At 51.8% G+C, this 20,200-nt stretch overlaps 2 protein-coding genes across 2 annotated transcripts in view; both read left to right on the forward strand.

Annotated features, from left to right (window-relative positions):
- Positions 1–8,500, forward strand: part of BRD4 (bromodomain containing 4) — a 29,712-nt gene extending 21,212 nt beyond the window's left edge. The window contains 9 exon segments of the mRNA XM_006898301.1: positions 3,671–3,720; positions 3,806–4,166; positions 4,609–5,193; positions 6,939–7,051; positions 7,139–7,301; positions 7,390–7,520; positions 7,614–7,819; positions 7,958–8,183; positions 8,432–8,500. Coding sequence (XP_006898363.1) covers positions 3,671–3,720; positions 3,806–4,166; positions 4,609–5,193; positions 6,939–7,051; positions 7,139–7,301; positions 7,390–7,520; positions 7,614–7,819; positions 7,958–8,183; positions 8,432–8,500 — 1,904 coding nt within the window.
- An 8,342-nt stretch (positions 8,501–16,842) lies between these two features.
- Positions 16,843–19,817, forward strand: EPHX3 (epoxide hydrolase 3). The gene is made up of 7 exons (XM_006898302.1): positions 16,843–17,085; positions 17,199–17,284; positions 17,731–17,888; positions 18,026–18,154; positions 19,168–19,271; positions 19,359–19,495; positions 19,592–19,817. The coding sequence occupies exons 1-7, from the start codon at positions 16,843–16,845 to the stop codon at positions 19,815–19,817; spliced, it is 1,083 nt and encodes a 360-aa protein (XP_006898364.1).
- The last annotated feature ends 383 nt before the right edge of the window (positions 19,818–20,200 follow it).

Genomic DNA, 20,200 nt, shown 5'->3' on the forward strand with positions numbered 1-20,200 from the left:
CAGCTTCCAGGGGTGGCACAGTCCCCCCTGCGCACGTGGCATGCTGCCCAGGCGCAAAGTTGTTCTCTTCACCTTCCCTCTTTCCTGGGACTCTGGATCCTCTGCTCCCTCCAGGACTTGCAGTGACATTAGCCAAGGAGACTTTCGTTCAGCCTAAGGAAGAACACTCTAGAGCTTTCCCAGATGAGGCCCGCTGACCCCCAGGGGCTTCCCTCTGCTCCTTCAGGCCAACTCAGCCACACGGGTCCCCAGCCACAGCCATTTCTTGGCTCCTGGAGGCCTCCCTGTCTTCTTTGTCCAGTGCATTTCCAGAAACTTACACTGCCTGCTCCTCTTCTTGGCCTTTTCCCAGTCGCATAGAAGGGTCCCTGTACGGCTTCCCCAGCCTTAGAAGAGGGCTGCGCATCCTTAGCCCTGGAGTTTGGGGTAGGGTAAGCCTCAAGACAAGTGCTGGGAACTATGCAACTGGCCAGCCTCAGGCCCTGTCTCCCCTCCTGATAGGGCTGGGGTCTGTCCACACTAGTGTGGCTTGGACCTGTGGGCAGCCGTCAGCACCTTGGGATCTGTCCTAACATTTGGCTAAGGGTGCTGTCAGTGGGAGCATCCCCAGTCTGAAATGGTAATAGCCAATAGGGGATGGGCAGGCCAGAGTGATCACTTTCTGAGAGGCATTGGAATGGGCTGTTTTGCTCTAAAAATAAATACAAGCCCATTTTTGGTCATAAATCCAGAATCATGGCAGAAAACTGTGTGACGCACACAGTCCCCTGAGGAACAAGTCCATATCAGAGTGCATTTCCTTCTTATGTGGAGTTTGCGTGCACATGCATGGTCCTTCTCAAAGGCCATCATCTCCTGGGGTGCCAAAAGGGACATTTGCCCCAATGGTAGGCCTCTCCCCATTCATTCCCAGCCTTATTACTGCCCAGCCCTGTCTGACCTTCATCTTGACCTTAGTTAGGCTCCCAGGCGAGCTCCGTTGCCCAGGCAGGCTATTTTAAGCTCCCCTTTGGCCTGTGCCTGGCCCTTCCCAGTGTAATGCAGCGAGGCCCAGAATTACTGCCAGCGATTCCCACAGGGCTGCATGGTCTACGGGCATCTTTCTGGAAGAGTACACTGGGTTCCCAATGTTGGGTTTCCATCAGAGTTCCCCTACATGTATCATACATTTGGATGCACTTGGGCCCTGCCAGTCCTTCCCTCTGGCCATTCGGGCCTTATCTGCTTGCCTGCAGGGAGAGCTCTGAGCCCAATGAAAAGTCTTCAGACTAGGGCAGTCACCTGTGTCATGCTCCTGGAGCAGTACCAAAGGAGACAGGCCCTACAACCTCTTCTGAGATGAAGCCTGTGGGGCTAGAGAGGGTCTTTACATACATACCAGCTGGGCTGTGGATCTTGAAGGATGGGAAGGGGTGGCCACTGCCGAGGACTGGCTGATCTAGCCCTCAAGACCCATGAATCAAGACACCCCCAGGCAGCTCAGTTCAGGCCAGTCTTTCTCTGCCCCACCCTTGATCCTCCATCCTCCCCCTCTGCTTGGTCCTCTCCACTCCGTCCGAACCCTTCATCCTTCCTTCACTGTTACTCTTTTCTGCCCTGCCTAATTCCTTCCTCCTCCTCCCTGCCCCTTCTCCACTCTGTCCTCTCCACTCCCTCTTCCTCCTGCCTCAGCCCTCTGTCCTACCACTCTACCTGCACCTAACCCTCTGTTCTTTGTCTTTCACTTCAGGGGGGCTGGGGACAGGGGGACACAGTGTTTTAATCAAATTTTTCGGAAATTTTTAAAATCTTTGTACAATTATCATCTTATGTAAAGCTGAAATTGTGTTGAGTTCGCAATTGTCGTGGAATAAAGATCACACACCGTGCTTGAGGCCATCTTCATGTAACCCGTTCTAGAGAATTTTGTGGGGGGTGGGGTTGGTGTGGTTGTGGCACTGTCCTGGAGCCGTGCACTTCCATCTGTCTCCTCCCTGGAACCCTGACACTAGGCGCAACTTGCCCCAGTGCCCGAGAGCACCAGGACCGTGCAGAGCCCACTCACTTTGCCCTTGGTCTTCTCATGGATCCACTGCTCACTGCCCTCCTAAAGGACCCATTAGCACCTCCCTCTATACACACACACACACTCTCACTCTCACTCTCACACACTCCCCTATGATGAGTGTCTGGCTGCCTTTTAAGGCTTTGCTTGGTCAGAATTGTGTGTCCTGCTGCCTCCCTAAACCTTCCCTCCCTGTCAGCCTAAAACTGCCCTCCAAGCCAGCAGCAGTTCAGGCTCCCTGCTTGGCAGTCATCTGCTTTGAGGTCTTGGAACTATATAATATGGTCTTTCAACCCCTTTGTGACCCAGACCCTACAGATTGACCAAAACTGTCCCCACCTCTACAACCTGCCTGTGAGATTCCCCTCTTGCCACCATCAGGCTGTTTCCCAAAGCCCGTAACTCCCTGTCCTGCCTCTCTGGTGTCTGACTGGGCACTGCGCCTCCAGCTCTGTGTCACCTCTGTCCCCATTGCTACTGCCCTCTTGTGAGGATGTGTGTCTGTGGCTGCTGAGGTCTCTTGGTGTCTCGTCTCTGGTATGGGTGGTCCGTGCTCATAAAGCCGCCTTCCCTTTAGTGACACACTGCTCCTTGGGGCCATGCATCCTGCAGCAGCTCTGAGCTGGGGTCAGGTCGCCTCAGGTGAAACCTGGGAGGAGCTGGCATGCGGAAGGGGAACTTGGGAAGCAAGACAGAGCCTGAGGGGTGGTAGGTCACCTCTTGCCAAGACTTGGCATAGCTATACCTCGTGACCCTACCGCTTCTGAGCACCTCTCCCTCCATTGGGTGTTGGGCAAGATTTATGTCTGGCCAAGCTCCAGAGGGGTATGAGAAGGTTGGTACATTGACATCTGAGCACTCCTTGCAGGCGAGCTGTTCTGGGTCCGTCCACATTGTTGAAGCCTCAGTAACCATGGCACAGGCCAGCTCTTGCTTCAGAAAGGAAGCTGCTCAAAAGGGCAAGGGGCACCTGCTCCCTGAGTTCCAGTGATCCGGGGAGATGGGTGTGGATGTGGCGACCTTAATAAGCACAGCTGGCCAGCGGAGCCTCGTTTGCCCCAGGACCCTGCACATGGCACTTCATCCCCAGCCAACCCAGTTCTGCAGCCCCTTAGATGATGGGAAGGAGTGGGCCCCAGAGGTAGTACAGATGGTATCCCCAGCTGCTGCTGGTTTTGAACTGTGAGACCTCAGGTGAACCTCGTTCTGCTCATCCGTCAGATGGACGTGATCATTTTGAGCATCCAAGTGGTAGTTCCAGAACAAAGCCAGTCAGTCCCAAAGCACTCAAACCTCACTGACGGGGAGTGGGGCGGGTAGGCTTCGTGGCGTCTCTGGGGCCTAGGGACCACTCTCATAGTGGAGCCAGTGCTGGGCGTCTTGGCTTGGGGAGCTGAGGGGATGACCCTATGAGGGAAAGGCAGAAGGGTAGCTGATACCCCATGCATGACCTCCAGTGACTTCAGACTGAGCCTGACTCCCCTGTTAGTAGTGTCCCTAGTCCCACGCCTAAGTGTGCCCTTATTGTATCCCAGTCATCTGAACCCTACCCTATCCCTTTCATCCGCGGCCCCCAAATAAATACCTCCCTATCCCATGTCTCACACCTTCTCTTTCTTTCTGCAGAGTTGGCTCCAAAGAAGAAGAAAGGGCACCCAGGGCGGGAGCAGAAGAAGGTATGTAGATCTCTTGGGAGGATTCTGGGTGTAGCCCAGCTAGGCCAGGTCTGTCTGACATTATTGTCTGTCTCACTGTCTGTAGCACCACCACCATCACCACCAGATGCAGCAGGCCCCTGCTCCTGTGCCGCAGCAGCCCCCGCCACCGTCTCAGCAGCCCCCGCCGCCACCTGCACCTCAGCAGCAACCCCCAGCCCCACAGCCCCCACCCATCCTACCACAGCAGTCAGCCCCGGCGCTCAAGGCCTCCCCTCCACCCTTCATCGCCACCCAGGTGCCTGTACTGGAGCCCCCGCTCCCAGGCAATGTCTTCGACCCCCTCAGCCACTTCACCCAGCCCATTATGCACCTACAACCACCTGAGCTGCCACCTCACCTGCCACCACCACCGGAGCACAGCACTCCTCCACACCTCAACCAGCACACCGTGGTCTCCCCCCCAGGTGAGTACATCTGTGATGAGGGCACTATGGCCAGTTCGAACCTCAGTTTCTAAAATGGGTTTGACGTAAATCACTCATTTGATACCAAGCAGAATAGGGTTACTGGGGAATTTGCCTGCCAGTTGCCATGTCATTGGGGAATGTACTTTTTACTTCTGTGTTTCCCAGTCAGAAAGAGACCACCATCATCCCTTAAAACTACTGGATCGGAGAGAGTGGCAGTGACAGGGCAGAGCGAGTCTGTTTAGGAGCTGAGGGTGGCCTAAGGGAGGGTAAGTGGGAGGAGGAGTTGAGAAGGTCTTGTCTTACTGGGAAGTTAGGAGTTGGGTTGGGTAGAGGCGTGACTATGGCCTGCAGGGCAGTCTGTGAGAGGCCAGTAGAGTTCCCATAGATAGGGAAGGAGGAGCACTGGTCTCAAGCCTCATTTCTTCTTTTCCTTTAGCTTTGCACAACGCACTGCCCCAACAGCCCTCTCGGCCCAGCAACCGTGCTGCTGCCCTGCCCCCCAAGTCAACACGGCCCCCAGCTGTGGCACCCACCCTGGCGCAGCCAGCCCTGCTCCCACAGCCACCTATGGCTCAGCCTCCCCCAGTGCTGCTGGAGGAGGAGGAGCCTCCTGCCCCACCCCTCACCTCCATGCAGATGCAGCTGTACTTGCAGCAGCTGCAGAAAGTCCAGCCACCAGCCCCTCTACTCCCTTCCGTGAAGGTGCAGTCCCAGCCCCCTCCGCCCCTGCCACCCCCACCTCACCCAGCTGTGCAGCAGCAGCTGCAGCCCCCTCCACCACCACCAACACAGCTACCCCAGCCCCAGCCCCCGCCTCAGCCACAGCCACACCCACCACCACCCCGGCCTGTGCACCTGCAGTTCCCTACCCACATCCAGCAGCCCCCACCACCCCCAGGCCAGCAGCCCTCACACCCAGCCCCTGGCCAGCAGCCACCCCCACCACCTCCTGCCAAGCCACAGCAGGTCATTCAGCACCACCCTTCACCCCGGCACCACAAGTCAGATCCCTACTCTACAGGTAAGTGCCCCATCCTGGGTGGGGAGGTGGGAGCCCCAAAAGGCTGGAACTGGTGGTCCCAGAGAGGCTCTTGAGTACCTGAGAAGTGATGTTGTTACTCCTGTGACTAACCTTTAAGCATAGCTGTGCTGCCCTTGTTCTGAAAGTTAAAAGTGGTATGGCTGCTGGGACCGTGCTAGGGTAGGGCTGGGACAACTTCTGGTCTGTGTCCCTGGACATTAGGAAAGGATTCCCGGAGAAAGCAGTCGACAACAGCAGGATATCGTCGGCAAAGGATGAGGCACAGGTGGACTTTCCTGGACACAGTAGCAACTTGGTAGCAGCAGGCTCTGTTCTCAGCCTAATCCGTTCCTGCCTGTGTGTAGAGCAGGCCCTTGCTCTCTTGGTGATTGCTCTCTCATTCTGGCGATTGCTTTCACTGATTGATGACACGGGAATGGGCAGGGGTTTGGCTGAAGTGCTCTACTGAGGCCTGTGGTATGTGCAGCCTGCTTTTTGTGAATACTAGAATGCACACTGTGCACATCAGCCATGGGGCGGGGGGGACCAGGAAGGCTCCTGATCTAGTGGGAGCAGCAGTGCCCATCGGTTCACAGTGCAGGAGAGTGGAGAATGGCTGCATGCCTCTCCCAGGATGCAGCGGCATTGATTACAGCAGCTGTGTGGGTGTCCATCCTCACTTGATCAAGGCCAGGAGTCCTGGGGCCCATGAGTGATGAAGGCTGTATAAGAAATGTCAGCACTGGAGTATACTCCTGGTCCAGCCCTCTGTGGAGCCTCTAGTCCTGGCACATGTCACAGGCATTTATGGATGTGGAGGCCAAAGTCAGAGCACAATGGGTGAGGTCCACTGCCTCAGTTTGCACTTGAGAGCCACTCCTAAGGTACTGACCTCATACATGAACGCTGATAAGAAAGGGACAGCAGAGGCTGGTGGATAGAAGTATTTGAGAGCCTAGTTGCTGGCACTGACTGGGGTAGCAGTGTGCAGGGTGGTCCTGACAGGCTGCAGGAAGGGATGAATCAGGACAAGCAGGTGTTGGGCTTCTCCAATTCAGAGGGTTCCTGGCCCTAGTGGGAAGCATAGGTTGGGTACTGTGCTAGGTTTGTAGAAAGCTCAAGTCCTCTCTCCTGGGACTCTCACTAGGGACAGGGTCATAGGACTAGTCAATCATTGGAGAAACCACCACATAAAATCTAGATTTAACGGCTCCCTGGACCAGAGGTGGTAGTCAGGCTTACGTAAGACTCTGGCTTGAGTCAAAAGCAGCCTTGCCACCGATTCCCCATCTTGGCCGAGGTTCCTTTTCAGAGAACGAAACCAGTGTTAGCCATGTGAGGCTGGCTACCCCTCTTGGCCTCTGGTTGGTATAGAGCACAGGTGTACAAGCAAGCGAGCCCATTTTCCCTTTAAGCTGCAAGCTTACCAGGACTCATTGTCCCAACCTGCCTGAGTTGCAGATGTTTCAGGCCTGATCTTGGGCAAGAGGATCAGGGATCAGGACCAATACTGCCTTTGTAGTAGCCACAGTACCCCCTGGCAGATTAATTTGTACTATGGTATTTAGCCCACCATAGAAATTACTTCAAGTATAACTTGTTCCTCAAGCTCCACCACAGATCAGGATCGTGAGCACCTGGCCTGGGAACATCTGCAGTCCGCGCAGATTGCCTGTCCCTCTAGTTCGTGCTTTCTTCTGGCACTGCCCTACTTGTGCTGACTCGATCCCTGTGCCCTCTCCTAGGTCACCTCCGTGAAGCCCCCTCCCCGCTTATGATACATTCCCCCCAGATGCCACCGTTCCAGAGCCTGACCCACCAATCCCCACCCCAGCAGAACGTCCAGCCTAAGAAGCAGGTAACAGGCAGGGCAGAGCCACCACACCTGGGGCTGCCCTTGGGGTGGGGCTGCCCACCCACCTCACCACTGGCCCGTGCTCCCCAGGAGCTGCGTGCTGCCTCTGTGGTCCAGTCTCAGCCCTTGGTGGTGGTAAAAGAGGAGAAGATGCACTCACCTATTGTCCGCAGTGAGCCTTTCAGCCCTGCACTGCGGCCCGAGCCCCCCAAGCACCCAGAGAGCATCAAAGCGCCCAGCCACCTTCCCCAGCGTGAGTGCCTGCCCCACCCTGGCCACCCACCTGCATCTGCCCTGCTTCCCTGGACAGCATCCCAAACCATGGGCTCCATGTATTCCAGGGCCAGAGCTGAAGCCTGTAGACACCGGAAGGCCTGTGGCTCGGCCCCCAGAGCAGAATGCACCCCCACCAGGGGCTTCTGATAAGGACAAGCAGAAACAGGAACCCAAGACGCCAGTTGCACCCAAAAAGGTAGGGATGGGGACCACAAATGGTGTCCTGAAGCACCTCTGCCACAGGGCTACCCAACCACAAGTGACTACAGCACTGTCTGCCCTCTGTCAGGACCTGAAAATTAAAAACATGGGCTCTTGGGCGAGCCTGGTGCAGAAGCATCCTACTACCCCATCCTCCACGGCCAAGTCTTCAAGTGACAGCTTTGAGCAGTTTCGCCGTGCAGCGCGAGAGAAGGAAGAACGTGAGAAAGCCCTGAAAGCACAGGCTGAGCACGCGGAGAAGGAGAAGGAGCGGCTGCGGCAGGAGCGCATGAGGTGGGCAGGGGTTTGGTGCACAGGGATGTAGACTAGAGCCAGGGGGTACAGGGTCATCAGGAACAGAATAGATGCGGTTTATGGGGATCATAGGATGTTGGGCCATCAGACCAGGTACCTACCCTACTTCTCCCTCAGGAGCCGTGAGGATGAAGACGCACTGGAACAGGCCCGGCGGGCCCATGAGGAGGCACGCCGCCGCCAGGAACAGCAGCAGCAACAGCGGCAGGAGCAGCAGCAGCAGCAAGCAGCTGCTGTGGCCGCCGCTGCCCCCCAGGCCCAGAGCTCCCAGCCCCAATCCATGCTGGACCAGCAGCGGGAGCTGGCCCGAAAGCGTGAGCAGGAACGGAGGCGCCGGGAAGCGGTGAGTGGGTGGCCTAGCCTCTGCCCCAGAGGACAGGTGATCTTGTTCGCATCCCTGCAGTAGCACCAGGCTGAGCACTGCCTTTGTACTTGAGCTGTGCCGGCCTCTGGGGTCTCCAGTGGCTCAAGCAGCTTTGCGTGAATTACTACAGGGAATTTCTGGGTTGTAGGCACCTATGGGGTGATGTGATCTTGGAGCTACAAGAACAGGATCGCAGGCCTCACTCTCTCATTTTTTTTCTCTCACAGATGGCAGCTACTATTGACATGAATTTCCAGAGTGATCTATTGTCAATATTTGAAGAAAATCTTTTCTGAGAGCACCTAGGTGACTTCTGACTTTGATTTTCCGGCAAAATGTCGACTCTCATAGTGTTAGGGGCAGCAGCAGCAGCAGCAAGGTGGCACAGTGGCGACGGGGCGTCTCTGGGCCTGGCCTTCCTGCATGCTTTGCCCGGGCAGGCCTGAGGGCAGCGAGGGCCACAGGGCCTGTCTGCCTTACCAATCTGGACTCCAGGACGCCGCGCAGAGCGCGCCTCCTATGAGCACGCGCTGCCAGACCACGAGCTGCAGCCTCCTCGCCAAATGTCCGAACCATGTGCACACGACACCGTTGCCACCGCTGGGACAGTCTTCTGTCCAGGAGAACAGGACACTGGGACACCCTGCCTGCGGGAGGACCTCCTACTCTGCCACACCACATGGGAGCCCAGGGCAGGCCCGAGAGCTGGAGGCACCGGGTGCCGCCCAACCCCTACTGGCACTGACTTTGCCTTGAACAGATGACCCCCCTCCCCACGAGCCTTTAACCGAGAGCCGCTCTCTGTAAGTGTTTGCTTGTGCAAAAGGGAATTGTGCCGTGGAGCCACGTGTCCACGGCTGCCGGAGCGCAGGGCCGCCCGCCTGCCCGGGGAGCAAGGCCACCAACCAAAGTCAGTCCCCTCCCCCGTGTATTTTTGTTTTGGTTTTTTTTTTTCTATATATATATTTTTTGTTGGAATCTATTTTATTTTTCATTCTCTCCGCCTCCAGAAACAATGGCACTGCTTATCTCCGAAATGGTGTGGCCGTCCCTCTGCGCGGCGGCCCCACGCGCTGTGGGTAGTGTGTGACCGTGGACGTGTTGTATAGTGAACATAGTTGGCATATATTTGTTCGAAGTTTGTTGGTGACTCCACCAAACTTGGTGTAAAAAAAACAAACAAAAAAAAAAAAAAAAAAAAAACTCCACAAAAAAACAAAACACAAAAAAACTGCTTATATTTTACTCAGTTTCAATTTTATTAGTCTATTTTTTAATTATTAAACCCCAAAGCTTTGTTTCCTTTTCTCCCCCACTTCCTCCAGTTTGTTTGTTTTATTCCCCCCTTCTTCCTTTGTTGGCATCTTTTTTGTTTTTTTAAGTCAAATTTGTTTGCATTTGCATTGTTTGTTTTTTTTTTATGGGGAAAAGCAGGGCTGGGGGCCAAGGCAGGCAGTGAAGCTGGAGCCACAGACTGAACCCAGTAAGCAGCCCTTGCCCTGTTTGTTGTTTTGTTTTGTTGTTTGTTTTTGTTTTTTTAAATTTTACACTTGGAACCCTCAGCAAATTGTGCGTGCCATGAGAACCCACTTCACACCACGATGCTGGTGCCTCAGTGTTGGCCAAACTCTGGAGTCCCCAACTGGTCTGACTTTAATACGGTGAATATGCATCTGGCCTGTACTGATCATGGAATAAACACATCTCTCTTTTTTTAAATGGTGTCTCCCGGACATTTCTTTGTGAACGACTTGTTGCCTAGGCCGGACCACAGGCTGCTTCCTTACCCAGCATTTCCAGCAGGAGCCGCTCAGGGGCTAAGTGTAGCAACTACCCTCACAGAATCTGTGACAGGAAGCCAGAGTTGGGTCTGGGTACCCTAGTCTTTCAGGGACCTAGGCCCACATAGGAAACGTTCTAGGCAGACTCCAGCCAAACTACAGACAGTATTCTGCTCTCTTCCTGCTTCTATCCTCATTCCCTATTTCACCAGAGGACGTAGGTGACCACCTCCTACCCTGCCTGCCTCCTCTTACCTACTCCTTTCGTTCAAGCTCAGGGTTAACAAGATACTCTTCGATGCTCTTCCCTCAAAGCAGAACCCTCACCTGACACACGCACATATCCCTGCTCCAGAGAGCCACCCATTTGCCCCTCCTTGGTAACAAGGATGGCAGTTACAAGGACATGTTTATCTCAACACGCACTGACAAGGGGAATGTTTCTACCACTGTTAACTTGCTTCAGGATCCAGGACCCCCACATCCTCACTGTCCCACTTCCTACCCAGCACCACCTCATAACCCATTCTACTGGTTCAAGAGTAACTAAACTTCTTTGGGGATCCTTCCATCTCATCCTCCCCTGTCCCACTCCATTTTTTTATTTTTTGTGTCTTTTTTTATTCAGAAAGACTTTTCCTGGCTGGGTCCAATTATTGCTAGAGAAATGGTTTTGCGTGTCCGTTCCCACTAAAGATTTCAGCCCTCGGTTACAGCTCTCTCAATACCTACTGGTGGGTGTCTCTTAACTAGGGGTAATTAAAACTGGGTTCCCCGGTCCCATCTGCAGCACTAGAAATCTTAGTCATGTACAAAAGAGAGTGAGGATGAGGAGTGTGTGAGCCCTCACTGTACTGAATGCACAGATCATTTGGCCAATGTCCGTGAACCTGAGACTTGTATTAAACACTTTAGACATTTGTAGAAGGGGATTCGTAGATATTTCACTTATATACTAAAAGCTGGTTTTTGTTCTGGTTTGGATTTCCCACCCCCCCTTTTTAATTTTTTTCTTTTTGTGCAGTTTTCATTGAAAAAATAAACATTTATACTGAATGTAAAGATACCCTCCTGTGGCTTCTGCTGTCTTTTTGAAGGTAGAGCTGGGAGAAAGGGGGAGGGGTGATGGCCAGTGTCTTCATAGTGGATGAGGAAAGAAAGGTTCCCAGGCACCCACCAGCCAAATAGCTAGATTAGACAATTTAAGAAAGATCCCAAAAATCAACAAGTGGGCAATATACCCATTAGGAAGCAGGAACGTAAACATAATGGTCATTGCAGCATTAGTCATAAAAGCTTCAAAGTAGAAACCTGAATGTACATCAAGAATAAATAGTTAAATGTGATACATGTAACAGTAAAGAAAAACAATAGGTACCACCATAAAAATGTCTTGATGCATGTTATAACATGCATGAATCTTGAAAACCCTATGCTGTATGAACTTTGACACAAAAGGGAAAATACAGTATAATTCTTGCATGAAATACTCTAGAACAGACAAATGCATAGAAATTGACTTCTTGGTTTCCAGGGACGGGAAGGAGGTAGGAGAGGCAGTCACTGATCGAAGAGGCCCTAAATTCTTGTTACTGGCAGTGGGATAATAATGGCAATGGAGGTACAACATGATGAACAGAAATGTTAATGGTCATTAAATATACGTGTAAAAACTATTGAGGTGGCAAGTATTTCATTACATAATAGCTTTACCACATATTTTTTTAAATGCATAAGAAGTCCAGAAATTGAACAAGAGTTTGTACAGTTACAGGGTTGCCTCTCCATGGGGTCAGTTGTTAACATAATCAGCTGCTATGTGAAAGGTTGGAGGTTCAAGCTCACCCAGAGGTCCTTTGGAAGAATAGCTGGTAATCTGTTTCAAAAAAATTACTATTTTAAATTAGCCATTAAAAATTACAGTACATAGCTCTTACTTTGGTATGTTTCCATGAGTGAAGATGGGTCAACAACATAGATTACACCTGTAAGGAAAAAAACACATGTATCTTCAAAAAGTTAAAAGATGACCTTAAAGCTGAAATAAGAACCCTCTTCTGAAAATTACTAAGAGAAACAAACTCCTTTGTCCTTGTATTCTTGTGAACCAGCCCAAGACAGTTGCTGGCATGCTACATCCTCTAAAACGGGAATTCCAAACATCCTCCAGCCTTAACCCCCTCCTCTCAAGCACAGGTCAAATTAGCAAACCAGGTAAGAACAAAGACTGTGAGGTTGAAACCCTTAGTCAACAGGGTAAGACATTGGACTTCTCACCGCTGTGCTGGTTGGTCAGACTTAAGTTCTGCCGTGTTTCTAACAAACTTCAATATAAGAAAAACCCCGAAAATACTCATAAGTGGATAAGCACTATTATAAATGAGAAGATTGTTATCAGTTACTTCATTTTACTTAGATCCATGATGAATACGTATGGAAGATAAGGCAAATCTTCCCAGGATCTTTTTAAAACTAAAGAGCAGGGATCACTTTAAAGACTTAACATTCACTTGACTCAACCCATTGTATTATTATATAATTCACTTTTCCAAGTACAATGTCCAAGCATGATTGTACTTGGAAAGGCATGCGGATGGGGTAGGAGATGAAAACCTCAACCAGGTAGATTGACTCAGTAACTGCAGCAATGGGCTTGAGTGTCAGAGATTGCAAGGATGGCACAGGATAGGACAGGGTTCAGATCTGTTCATTGGGTTGATTTGAGTTGTATTTAATAGCACCTAACATTTCCAGTTGCTCTGTGTGTGAGAGAAAGTTGGGCAATGAATATGGAAGACAAGAATATTTGATACCTTTGAATTTTGCCATGAACTGCCAAAAAAAAAAAATCTGCATTTGAAAAAAATCCAGCCAGAATGCTGAGAAGTGACGATACGGAGACATTGTTTCACACATACCTTGGGTATGTTATCATGAAGGGCCGATCAGTCCCTGGAAAAGGACATCATGCTTGGAAAAGTTGGAGGTCAGGGAAAGAAAGGCCTCTCAATGTAAAAGAACAGAGTATGGTGAAGGATTTAAGCACAGCAGACTGTGAGGAAGCATGGCTCAGTCAACACCTGCCCTGTGGGCCCTAGTAAAGACCCAACAACAAAAGCCAAATGACCAAAAAAAGGACTCAAAATACTCGTAAGCTGTGAAAGCCATCTTAATGGCCTCAGATGCAAATTTTTATCTATCAGCATAAATGAATGGAAGCGATCTTTACTTGTTGTTGTAAACAATTGTGAGAGAATGCCAGATGGAAGGAAGCTTGCAAATGGCTGTTGAGAGCATGGTTTTTGCTAAGAGAAATTCAGAAAGCTCCATTGAAAAATGCCTCAACCTTTTCAAGGGTAAGGATCCAGCTCGTCTGGCCTCTCCGTTCGTAATGAGTTCTGATACAGTTTGGGTTCAGTACCATGGCCTGGTCTTTTAACAATGCTTTGCACCATGTTTGCCAAAGCATCTCTCCATCTTGGTATCTGGTAAAAGTTTATTTTCTGGGTAGATGTTTTTCCAGAATATTGTCTTTAAAATCAGATGGTCTCTTCTATATTGAAAGCGCTGAATACTGACTCTGATGTGTCAAATGTGATAATGGTCACCCGTGGTGGACAGTGCTTGGTGGAGCTTCCTGATTAAAACAAGCTTGGATGCAGGAGTGGCATCCACTTCAGAAATGGCTTGCCTCCAGAAACACTATGAACAGTGCTTAGGTCTTCCATTCATAGGGTCGCTATGAGTCGTCTACGACTTGATGACACCTAACAATTTAAAAGGTATTATTTTCTGCTATAATCCTGAAGGTGTGAGATTCTAATCCACAAGGTGCCCTGCTGGCGAAGGAGGGGCAATCTCCTCTTGTGCCAGTAGGACTTTCAACCATACTCAAGGAAAAAAAAGGGGGGGAAGTAGTATTTTCATAATAGATAACTGCAATTAAGCTGAAGTAGGGTGTGTGGTTTTTGCAAATCCTTTAACAGTTGATAAAATTTTACATTTGTAAGATTAATATATTGTACTGGTACAGAATAGTTTATATCTTTAAAAGCTCCCCCCCAAAAAAAAATACAAGACTTCAACAGAAATTGCACCAGATGGCCAGTCAACACACAATGATGCCTCAGAAAATGTAAATAAAAAAATGACAATGAAATACTACTTCACACTCATAGAATGGTTATGTTGGTTTTGTTTTCTTTTTAAAAGGGGAGGAGGATTTTAACTGAGGATGTGGAGAAATGCTGATTCTCGCCCATTGCTGATGCCATTGGGGGTGGAGCAGTTGCTGAAAAGTGGTAGTTGTTGGAAAAATACAGAATTACCACATGATCCAGCAATCCCACTTGCAGAAAGCATGCAAGCATGAACTGGGACAACAGTTTTCACTGTAGCACTTCTGATACTAGACAAAAAGTGAAAGTAACCAAAAAGTTTTAATGTGATACATGGACACAATGGACTATTACTCAGCTATGTGCTGCCAACCCAGCAGCAGGAAAATGGGCTTCTGAAAACCTGTCAGCTATGAATCTGTTCTGACTCAAAGGTATCTACGTAATAACATCAAAATGAAGTTCTAAAATATGTACACAATGGACTAACTTTGAAAACATGAGTAAAATAAGATACAAAAGGATGTATATGGTATGATCCCAGTAGCATGAAATGTAAATACAGAGACCAAAGCTAAATTAGTGGTTACCAAAAGAGGATGACCTTCAATGAGCCGGATTCACATAGTAAATGGAACCATGGCCTTGAATATGTCGCAGATGTTGGAGATAGTGTGTGGTCGTTAGGGTTGTTTTGAGTCCTAGTTGACTTGACAGCGCCTAACAAGAGTGGGGAGAAAGGCACCTTGGTGGCATGGTGCCTTCCATGTTGGTCCAGGAACCAATCCACCAGGCACTCCAGTGAGGAAAAGGGAGACATCTGCACCCTTTAAAGTTTGGAGCCTGGGGTACTACAGGAGGGTCCCCAAGATTCAGAATGAGTTGACAGTTAATGGGATTTTGTTTTTAACGGTGGAAGGAAAGGAGTTGGAAGGTGTCATTGCTAAATTGGCACTGAGCTGTTAATGGTGAAATAATTGGGAAAATAGTGGTGATGGTTGCACGATACAATAATGTAATACAATAATATAATCAGTGTGTCAGTCTTACATGATGAAAATATTTTGTGATATTTATTTTACCATAATTATAAAAAGGCGGGAAGTGTCACTTAGTGACATTTAAGCAAAGTAGCTGCCAGAGTGGGTAGACAAGTCCAGGAAACGTCGATCCTTGTGAATTATTGTTTATCATCTGTCTTGGCGCAAATTACTTAATCCCCAGTCTCGAGCTGTGATAATAACACCTACATTCATAGGGTTGCTATGCAGATTAAATATGTGTCTTTAAAATGCTTTGAAGAGTCCCTCATTATCTCAGAGATCTTTGGTGGAACGTTGCAACAGTGGAGAGAAACCAGGCCTGCAAGAAGTACTGGCAGCGAGAGGCCCCCCGTCATATCCCCGCCCCCGCTGGTTGCGAGGCGGAACTCCCGGCACCTGCTGATTGGCTCCAGGCCAGGGTTCTGTCTCCTGCCCATCAACTCCTCCTGGTAACCAATCCTGCCCATCAACTCCTCCTGGTAACCAATCATGGCCGCGCAGAGGAGGGCCTGCGTGAGGGCACGGCCAATTGGAGCCGGGCGAGGCACCGCGGCCGCCGGAGTCGCTGTTGGAACGAGGTGAATGTGTTGCGGCGCCCGCCGAACCGAGGCGAAAGTCGTGCGCTGCGTGGCAGGAAGCTGCTGAGAGGCTGCATCTGGGCTTCCCGAGCTCTGTGGACTCCCTTCCCCACTTCCTGCTCGCCTTCCCCACTGGCCTGAACCACAGCCCTACCTGTGTCTGTTCTTCCGCTTCCGGGTCTCGCTCTACCGCCTTCAGAGACTCTTCCCTTCACCCTGTCTGAACTGAGACCCCAGCAATGCTTCTCGGTCTGGCCGGAGGGGGGTGGGGTGGGGGGGTGGGCTTTATTAACTTCGGTTCCGCCCTCCGCTTCAGTTCCCAGGGAATCTCCGGCTTGGTCCCTCCCACTCACCTGCTCAAGCAGTCCGGTCAGGCTTCGCCCCTTCCCTGGTGCAGCTTTTTTTTTTTTTTTTTTTTTTCTGGACCGCACCAACTGTTTGGAAATCGCTGGTGGCATGATCCGTGGGAAGTTGCGCTGATAACCCAGAGGCCACGTTCTCTCTGCCAGTTCGGATCCACCAGTTCCAAAGGAGAAAGATGGGGCAATCTCCTCCTGTAGGATTTCCAGGCTTTGAAAAACTACTGGAGGGTCAGCTGCGGGTCTGTTCCGACTGGACAGTAATGAGGTTTTGAGACCCGCTGTTTGGCTCTCATGCACCTTCTCGAGCCCCGCCCACTGTTCGACCACATAAACTCTTACCTCTGCTTCCAGGTCCCTTCCTCTGATACTTTCACCTGCTACCCCCTGGCCGCTTTCCTTAGGCCCTACTTTTCTCCACCCTTCTCCCGCAGTCCTTCCAGGTCCCTCCCCAGCCGCTGCATCTGAGCCCATTAGTCTCGCCCCCATCCTGCAGGCCTCGCCCCTGATCATAATAAGTTCCACCCCCATCCCCGCAAGCCTTCAGGCTTGGCCCCAGCCTTCTTAGCCCAGGTGTGTGTACCTAACCCGTGCGCCAGCGGGTTTTGGTCTGAGCTGCGCTCCGGTGCGCGCCACAAGCCTCGCGACACGGAGGGAACGCAGAGCAAGGGCGAAGGGCTTCGCAGCCCGGAACTCGTCTCGCAGCCCAAGACACAGACCCCCGACCGTGGCGCCACCGGGGTCCCCGAGCGCGGCGACATGCCCGAGCTGCTGGTGTCGGCGATCCTGGCGCCGTCGCGCATCTCCCTGAAGTTGGTGCGCGCGCTCATGTGGAGTCTGGTGTACTCGGCGGCGCTGCTCGCCGCGGCCGTGTACAGCTGCATCGCGTTCACCCACGTGCTGTGCCGGCCGCGACGCGGCTGCTGCGGGCGCCCCCGGGACGTCGTCCCCGCCTGCCTGAGCGACCCCTCCCTGGGGGAGCATGACTTCTTGACCCTCAAGGTGAGCGCGCGCGCCCTGGAGCCCGAGGGAGCACGTGGGAGGCGGGAGAGCGGGTCCTCCCGGGGCTCGGGCTCGGGCTCAGGCTCCCCCCCCCCCCCCCCGTTGTTCTGCAGAGCTCCGGCCTGCGCCTGCACTATGTCTCCGCCGGCCGCGGCAACGGGCCCCTCATGCTATTGCTGCACGGCTTCCCCGAAAACTGGTAAGTGTGGGTTCAGGTTCGGAGAAGGCAGAGGGGAACGCGGAAAGCGGGGTGGGGAGGAGTGAAGGGGTGTGGAACTCCGAGCAGTGAGGGCTGTCCTGGGGAGCTGAGCGAGGAGGCACGGGACAAGGGCGCACAGAGAGTAGGGGCTGGACAGAGAACCTTGAGAACAGGGGCCTCAGCCTGGTGATGGGATGTGGAGGAACTAGTCTGGACCAGGATGCGAGAGGATGGAAGGTTCTCAGGGGTGGGATAAGGAAATACTTAGGTGAGGCCACACTGCATCCGGGGCGCAGCCGCCTTTAGACTGGAGTTCCTCTTTTCTCTCTCCTGGGAAGTCTGACACTGGAAGGTGGAGTTGCCCAAAATCCCTGCAGGGCTGAGGGCGGTGGTGCCGCCCTGAAGGCCTCTGCTGAGCTGCCTTTTCCATCCTGCACACCGAGCAGGTTCTCCTGGCGCTACCAGCTCCGGGAGTTCCAGAGCCGCTTCCACGTTGTGGCTGTGGACTTGCGTGGCTACTGGCCCTCAGATGCCCCAAAGGAAGTGGACTGCTACACCATTGACCTGATAATGACAGACATCCAGGATGTCATCCAGGGCCTGGGTAGGTGGGGGCAGGCCTTTGGCCATAGCCCAATCCTGTGCACTCCCCAAACCCTGCTCCTACATGTAGGGTCCCACCTCCCACCCCTGCCCCAGGCCCGATTGCACCTCATCTAAACCTGCCTCTCTGACACCCAGGTTACTCCAAGTGCATCCTCGTGGGCCATGACTGGGGTTCAGTGCTAGCCTGGAATTTCTCCATCTACTACCCCGCCCTGGTAGAGCGCCTGGTGATAAGCAGTGGTGCCCCCATGTCTGTGTACCAAGGTGTGTCGGGAGTTGGGGTGAAAATGTGCCTATCTTAAGGGGGAGGTGTCTGTGTCTGCATTTCTTCACTCACAAGTCAGCTGACACAAAGGCGATGACCCCTCCCCTTAGTCTAAAATCACTATCAGCCCATCAGAGCCACCCACAGGTTGGAGTTCTTACAGGGGCAGCCATTGATGTGACAATATTAACCTACTTATGGCTCTTGCACTGATAACAGCACTAGCTAGAGATGCATCTTTGGTTACATAATGCCTGTCCCATCACCTAATTTTAATTCTACCTCTTTCTTTTCTATATCTCTCTCTATTATCTCTGTTTCTCTCCATCACCATCTTTCCCTCTTTATGTTTGTTTCTTATATTCCCTTTACTTGTCTCATCTGTTTGTCTCTGCCCCTGTCACCAAGCATTTCTTGTACTCTCTCTGTTTATCTTCTCTCTCTGTCTCTCTTCACTGTCTCTCCCACCCTCTTATTTCTCCTTCTTTCTCAAAAAGAGAGTGTGAATGTGTGTGTATGCATGTTCTCCCTCTATCTCTGTTTTTATTTCTTTCTCTCTCTCCACCCCTGGTCTCCATCTCGGCCTCGCAACATGGAGTCTTTCTTATCTTTTCTCTCCCTTTAGACTTGAGCTGTCCAAAGGTAGGATTCTTGTCTGTCTTGTTAGATGCTGTGATAGGGCCTAGAACAATATAGATGTTCAGTTCAGTAAATGTATGTGAATGTAGCAGAACATTCAGCCTGGATAGGGGGATCTCCCTGAGGTGGTCAAGGTGGATGCCCTGGGATGCATTTTTTGTTACAGAAACTGCAGATTTTCCCAGTGCAATGCGCCGCCTCATTTCCTGACTGCTGGTACCAAGAGTAATAATTGGGGGGTTGAGTGTCCCCAAAAGCTCAGGCAGCAATAGCTGTGCTAGCATTCTGTGCCAAGCATGAGTATGTTTTGGGTACAGGGGTGTGGGGCCACCTCAGAACCAAGCCTCTGGTGTGTCTTCCCCTCTTCCACCAGACTACTCCCTGCATCACATCACCCAGCTCTTCCGGTCCAACTATGTATTCCTGTTCCAGCTACCCTGGCTACCTGAGAAATTGCTCTCCATGTCTGACTTCCAGGTGCTGTGGGGTGAAGGCCTGGGGCGGGGGGGGCTTGATTGGGTGTGAGTGGGCATGGCATTCAAACCAGTCCTGCTGTGTGCCCAGATCTTGAAGACCAATTTCACCCACCGCAAGGATGGCATCCAATGCTTGTCCCCTAATGAACTTGAAGCTTTACTCTACAGCTTAACTCAGGCAGGGGGCCTCACTGGGCCCCTTAACTACTACCGCAACCTCTTCAGGTGAGATCTAGCTCAGGGCGAAAAATAAAAGCCGCTGCTGGGGGTAATGGGGACACAGCCACCCTTTGCCCATCCCTCTGTCTGTCCTGTCCACAGGAACTTCCCATTGGCGCCCCAGGAGCTGGCTGTGCGCACCCTGCTGCTGTGGGGAGAGAAGGACACCTACTTGGAGGCAGGGCTGGTGGGCGCCATCAGTAGCCGTTTTGTACCAGGCCGGCTGGAAGCCCACATCATGCCAGGTGTGGGGCACTGGATCCCACAGAGCCACCCCGAAGAGATGAACCGGTACATGTGGGCCTTCCTGCAAGATCTGCTGGACTAGCAGCCCTTGCCCAGCTCCTTCACGTGCAGCCCTAGACACACGACATTCAGTGTGCATGGGAGCCGACTTGATGTCCATTCACGCATATCTGCACGAAAAGCACCTTTCGTGTGTGTGCTCTGAGCAGTCCACACAGTTTACATGGGTATAGACACTCAAGAACAACCCCCCCCACACACACACTATGTGCCAGAGCCTAGGAGGCCACACAACATATGTGCACACAGACACAGGATCACACTCACTGTACCTGGGAGTCCACACAGCAGCAATCAGGGACACACATCTCTGCATGTACGAGTGTCCCTGAGAGTCTGTACAACACATATGCATATGCGCACTCGGGAACACGCATCTGCTGTGTGCACCTTCCCAGGTACGTG

The sequence above is a fragment of the Elephantulus edwardii genome, unplaced genomic scaffold (assembly GCF_000299155.1).
Source record: "Elephantulus edwardii isolate Elephantulus edwardi_28Jun2011 unplaced genomic scaffold, EleEdw1.0 scaffold00226, whole genome shotgun sequence".
Classification (NCBI taxonomy): Eukaryota; Metazoa; Chordata; class Mammalia; order Macroscelidea; family Macroscelididae; genus Elephantulus; species Elephantulus edwardii.

What these genes read in the sequence shown, in the direction of transcription:
- EPHX3 (XM_006898302.1), top strand. Translation starts at nt 16,843, where the DNA reads ATGCCCGAGCTGCTGGTGTCGGCGATCCTGGCGCCGTCGCGCATCTCC. An exon ending in CCCCATGTCTGTGTACCAAG is followed by an intron (nt 18,155 to 19,167) that starts GTGTGTCGGGAG and finishes CTCTTCCACCAG; the next exon opens with ACTACTCCCTGCATCACATC. An exon ending in TCTCCATGTCTGACTTCCAG is followed by an intron (nt 19,272 to 19,358) that starts GTGCTGTGGGGT and finishes CTGTGTGCCCAG; the next exon opens with ATCTTGAAGACCAATTTCAC.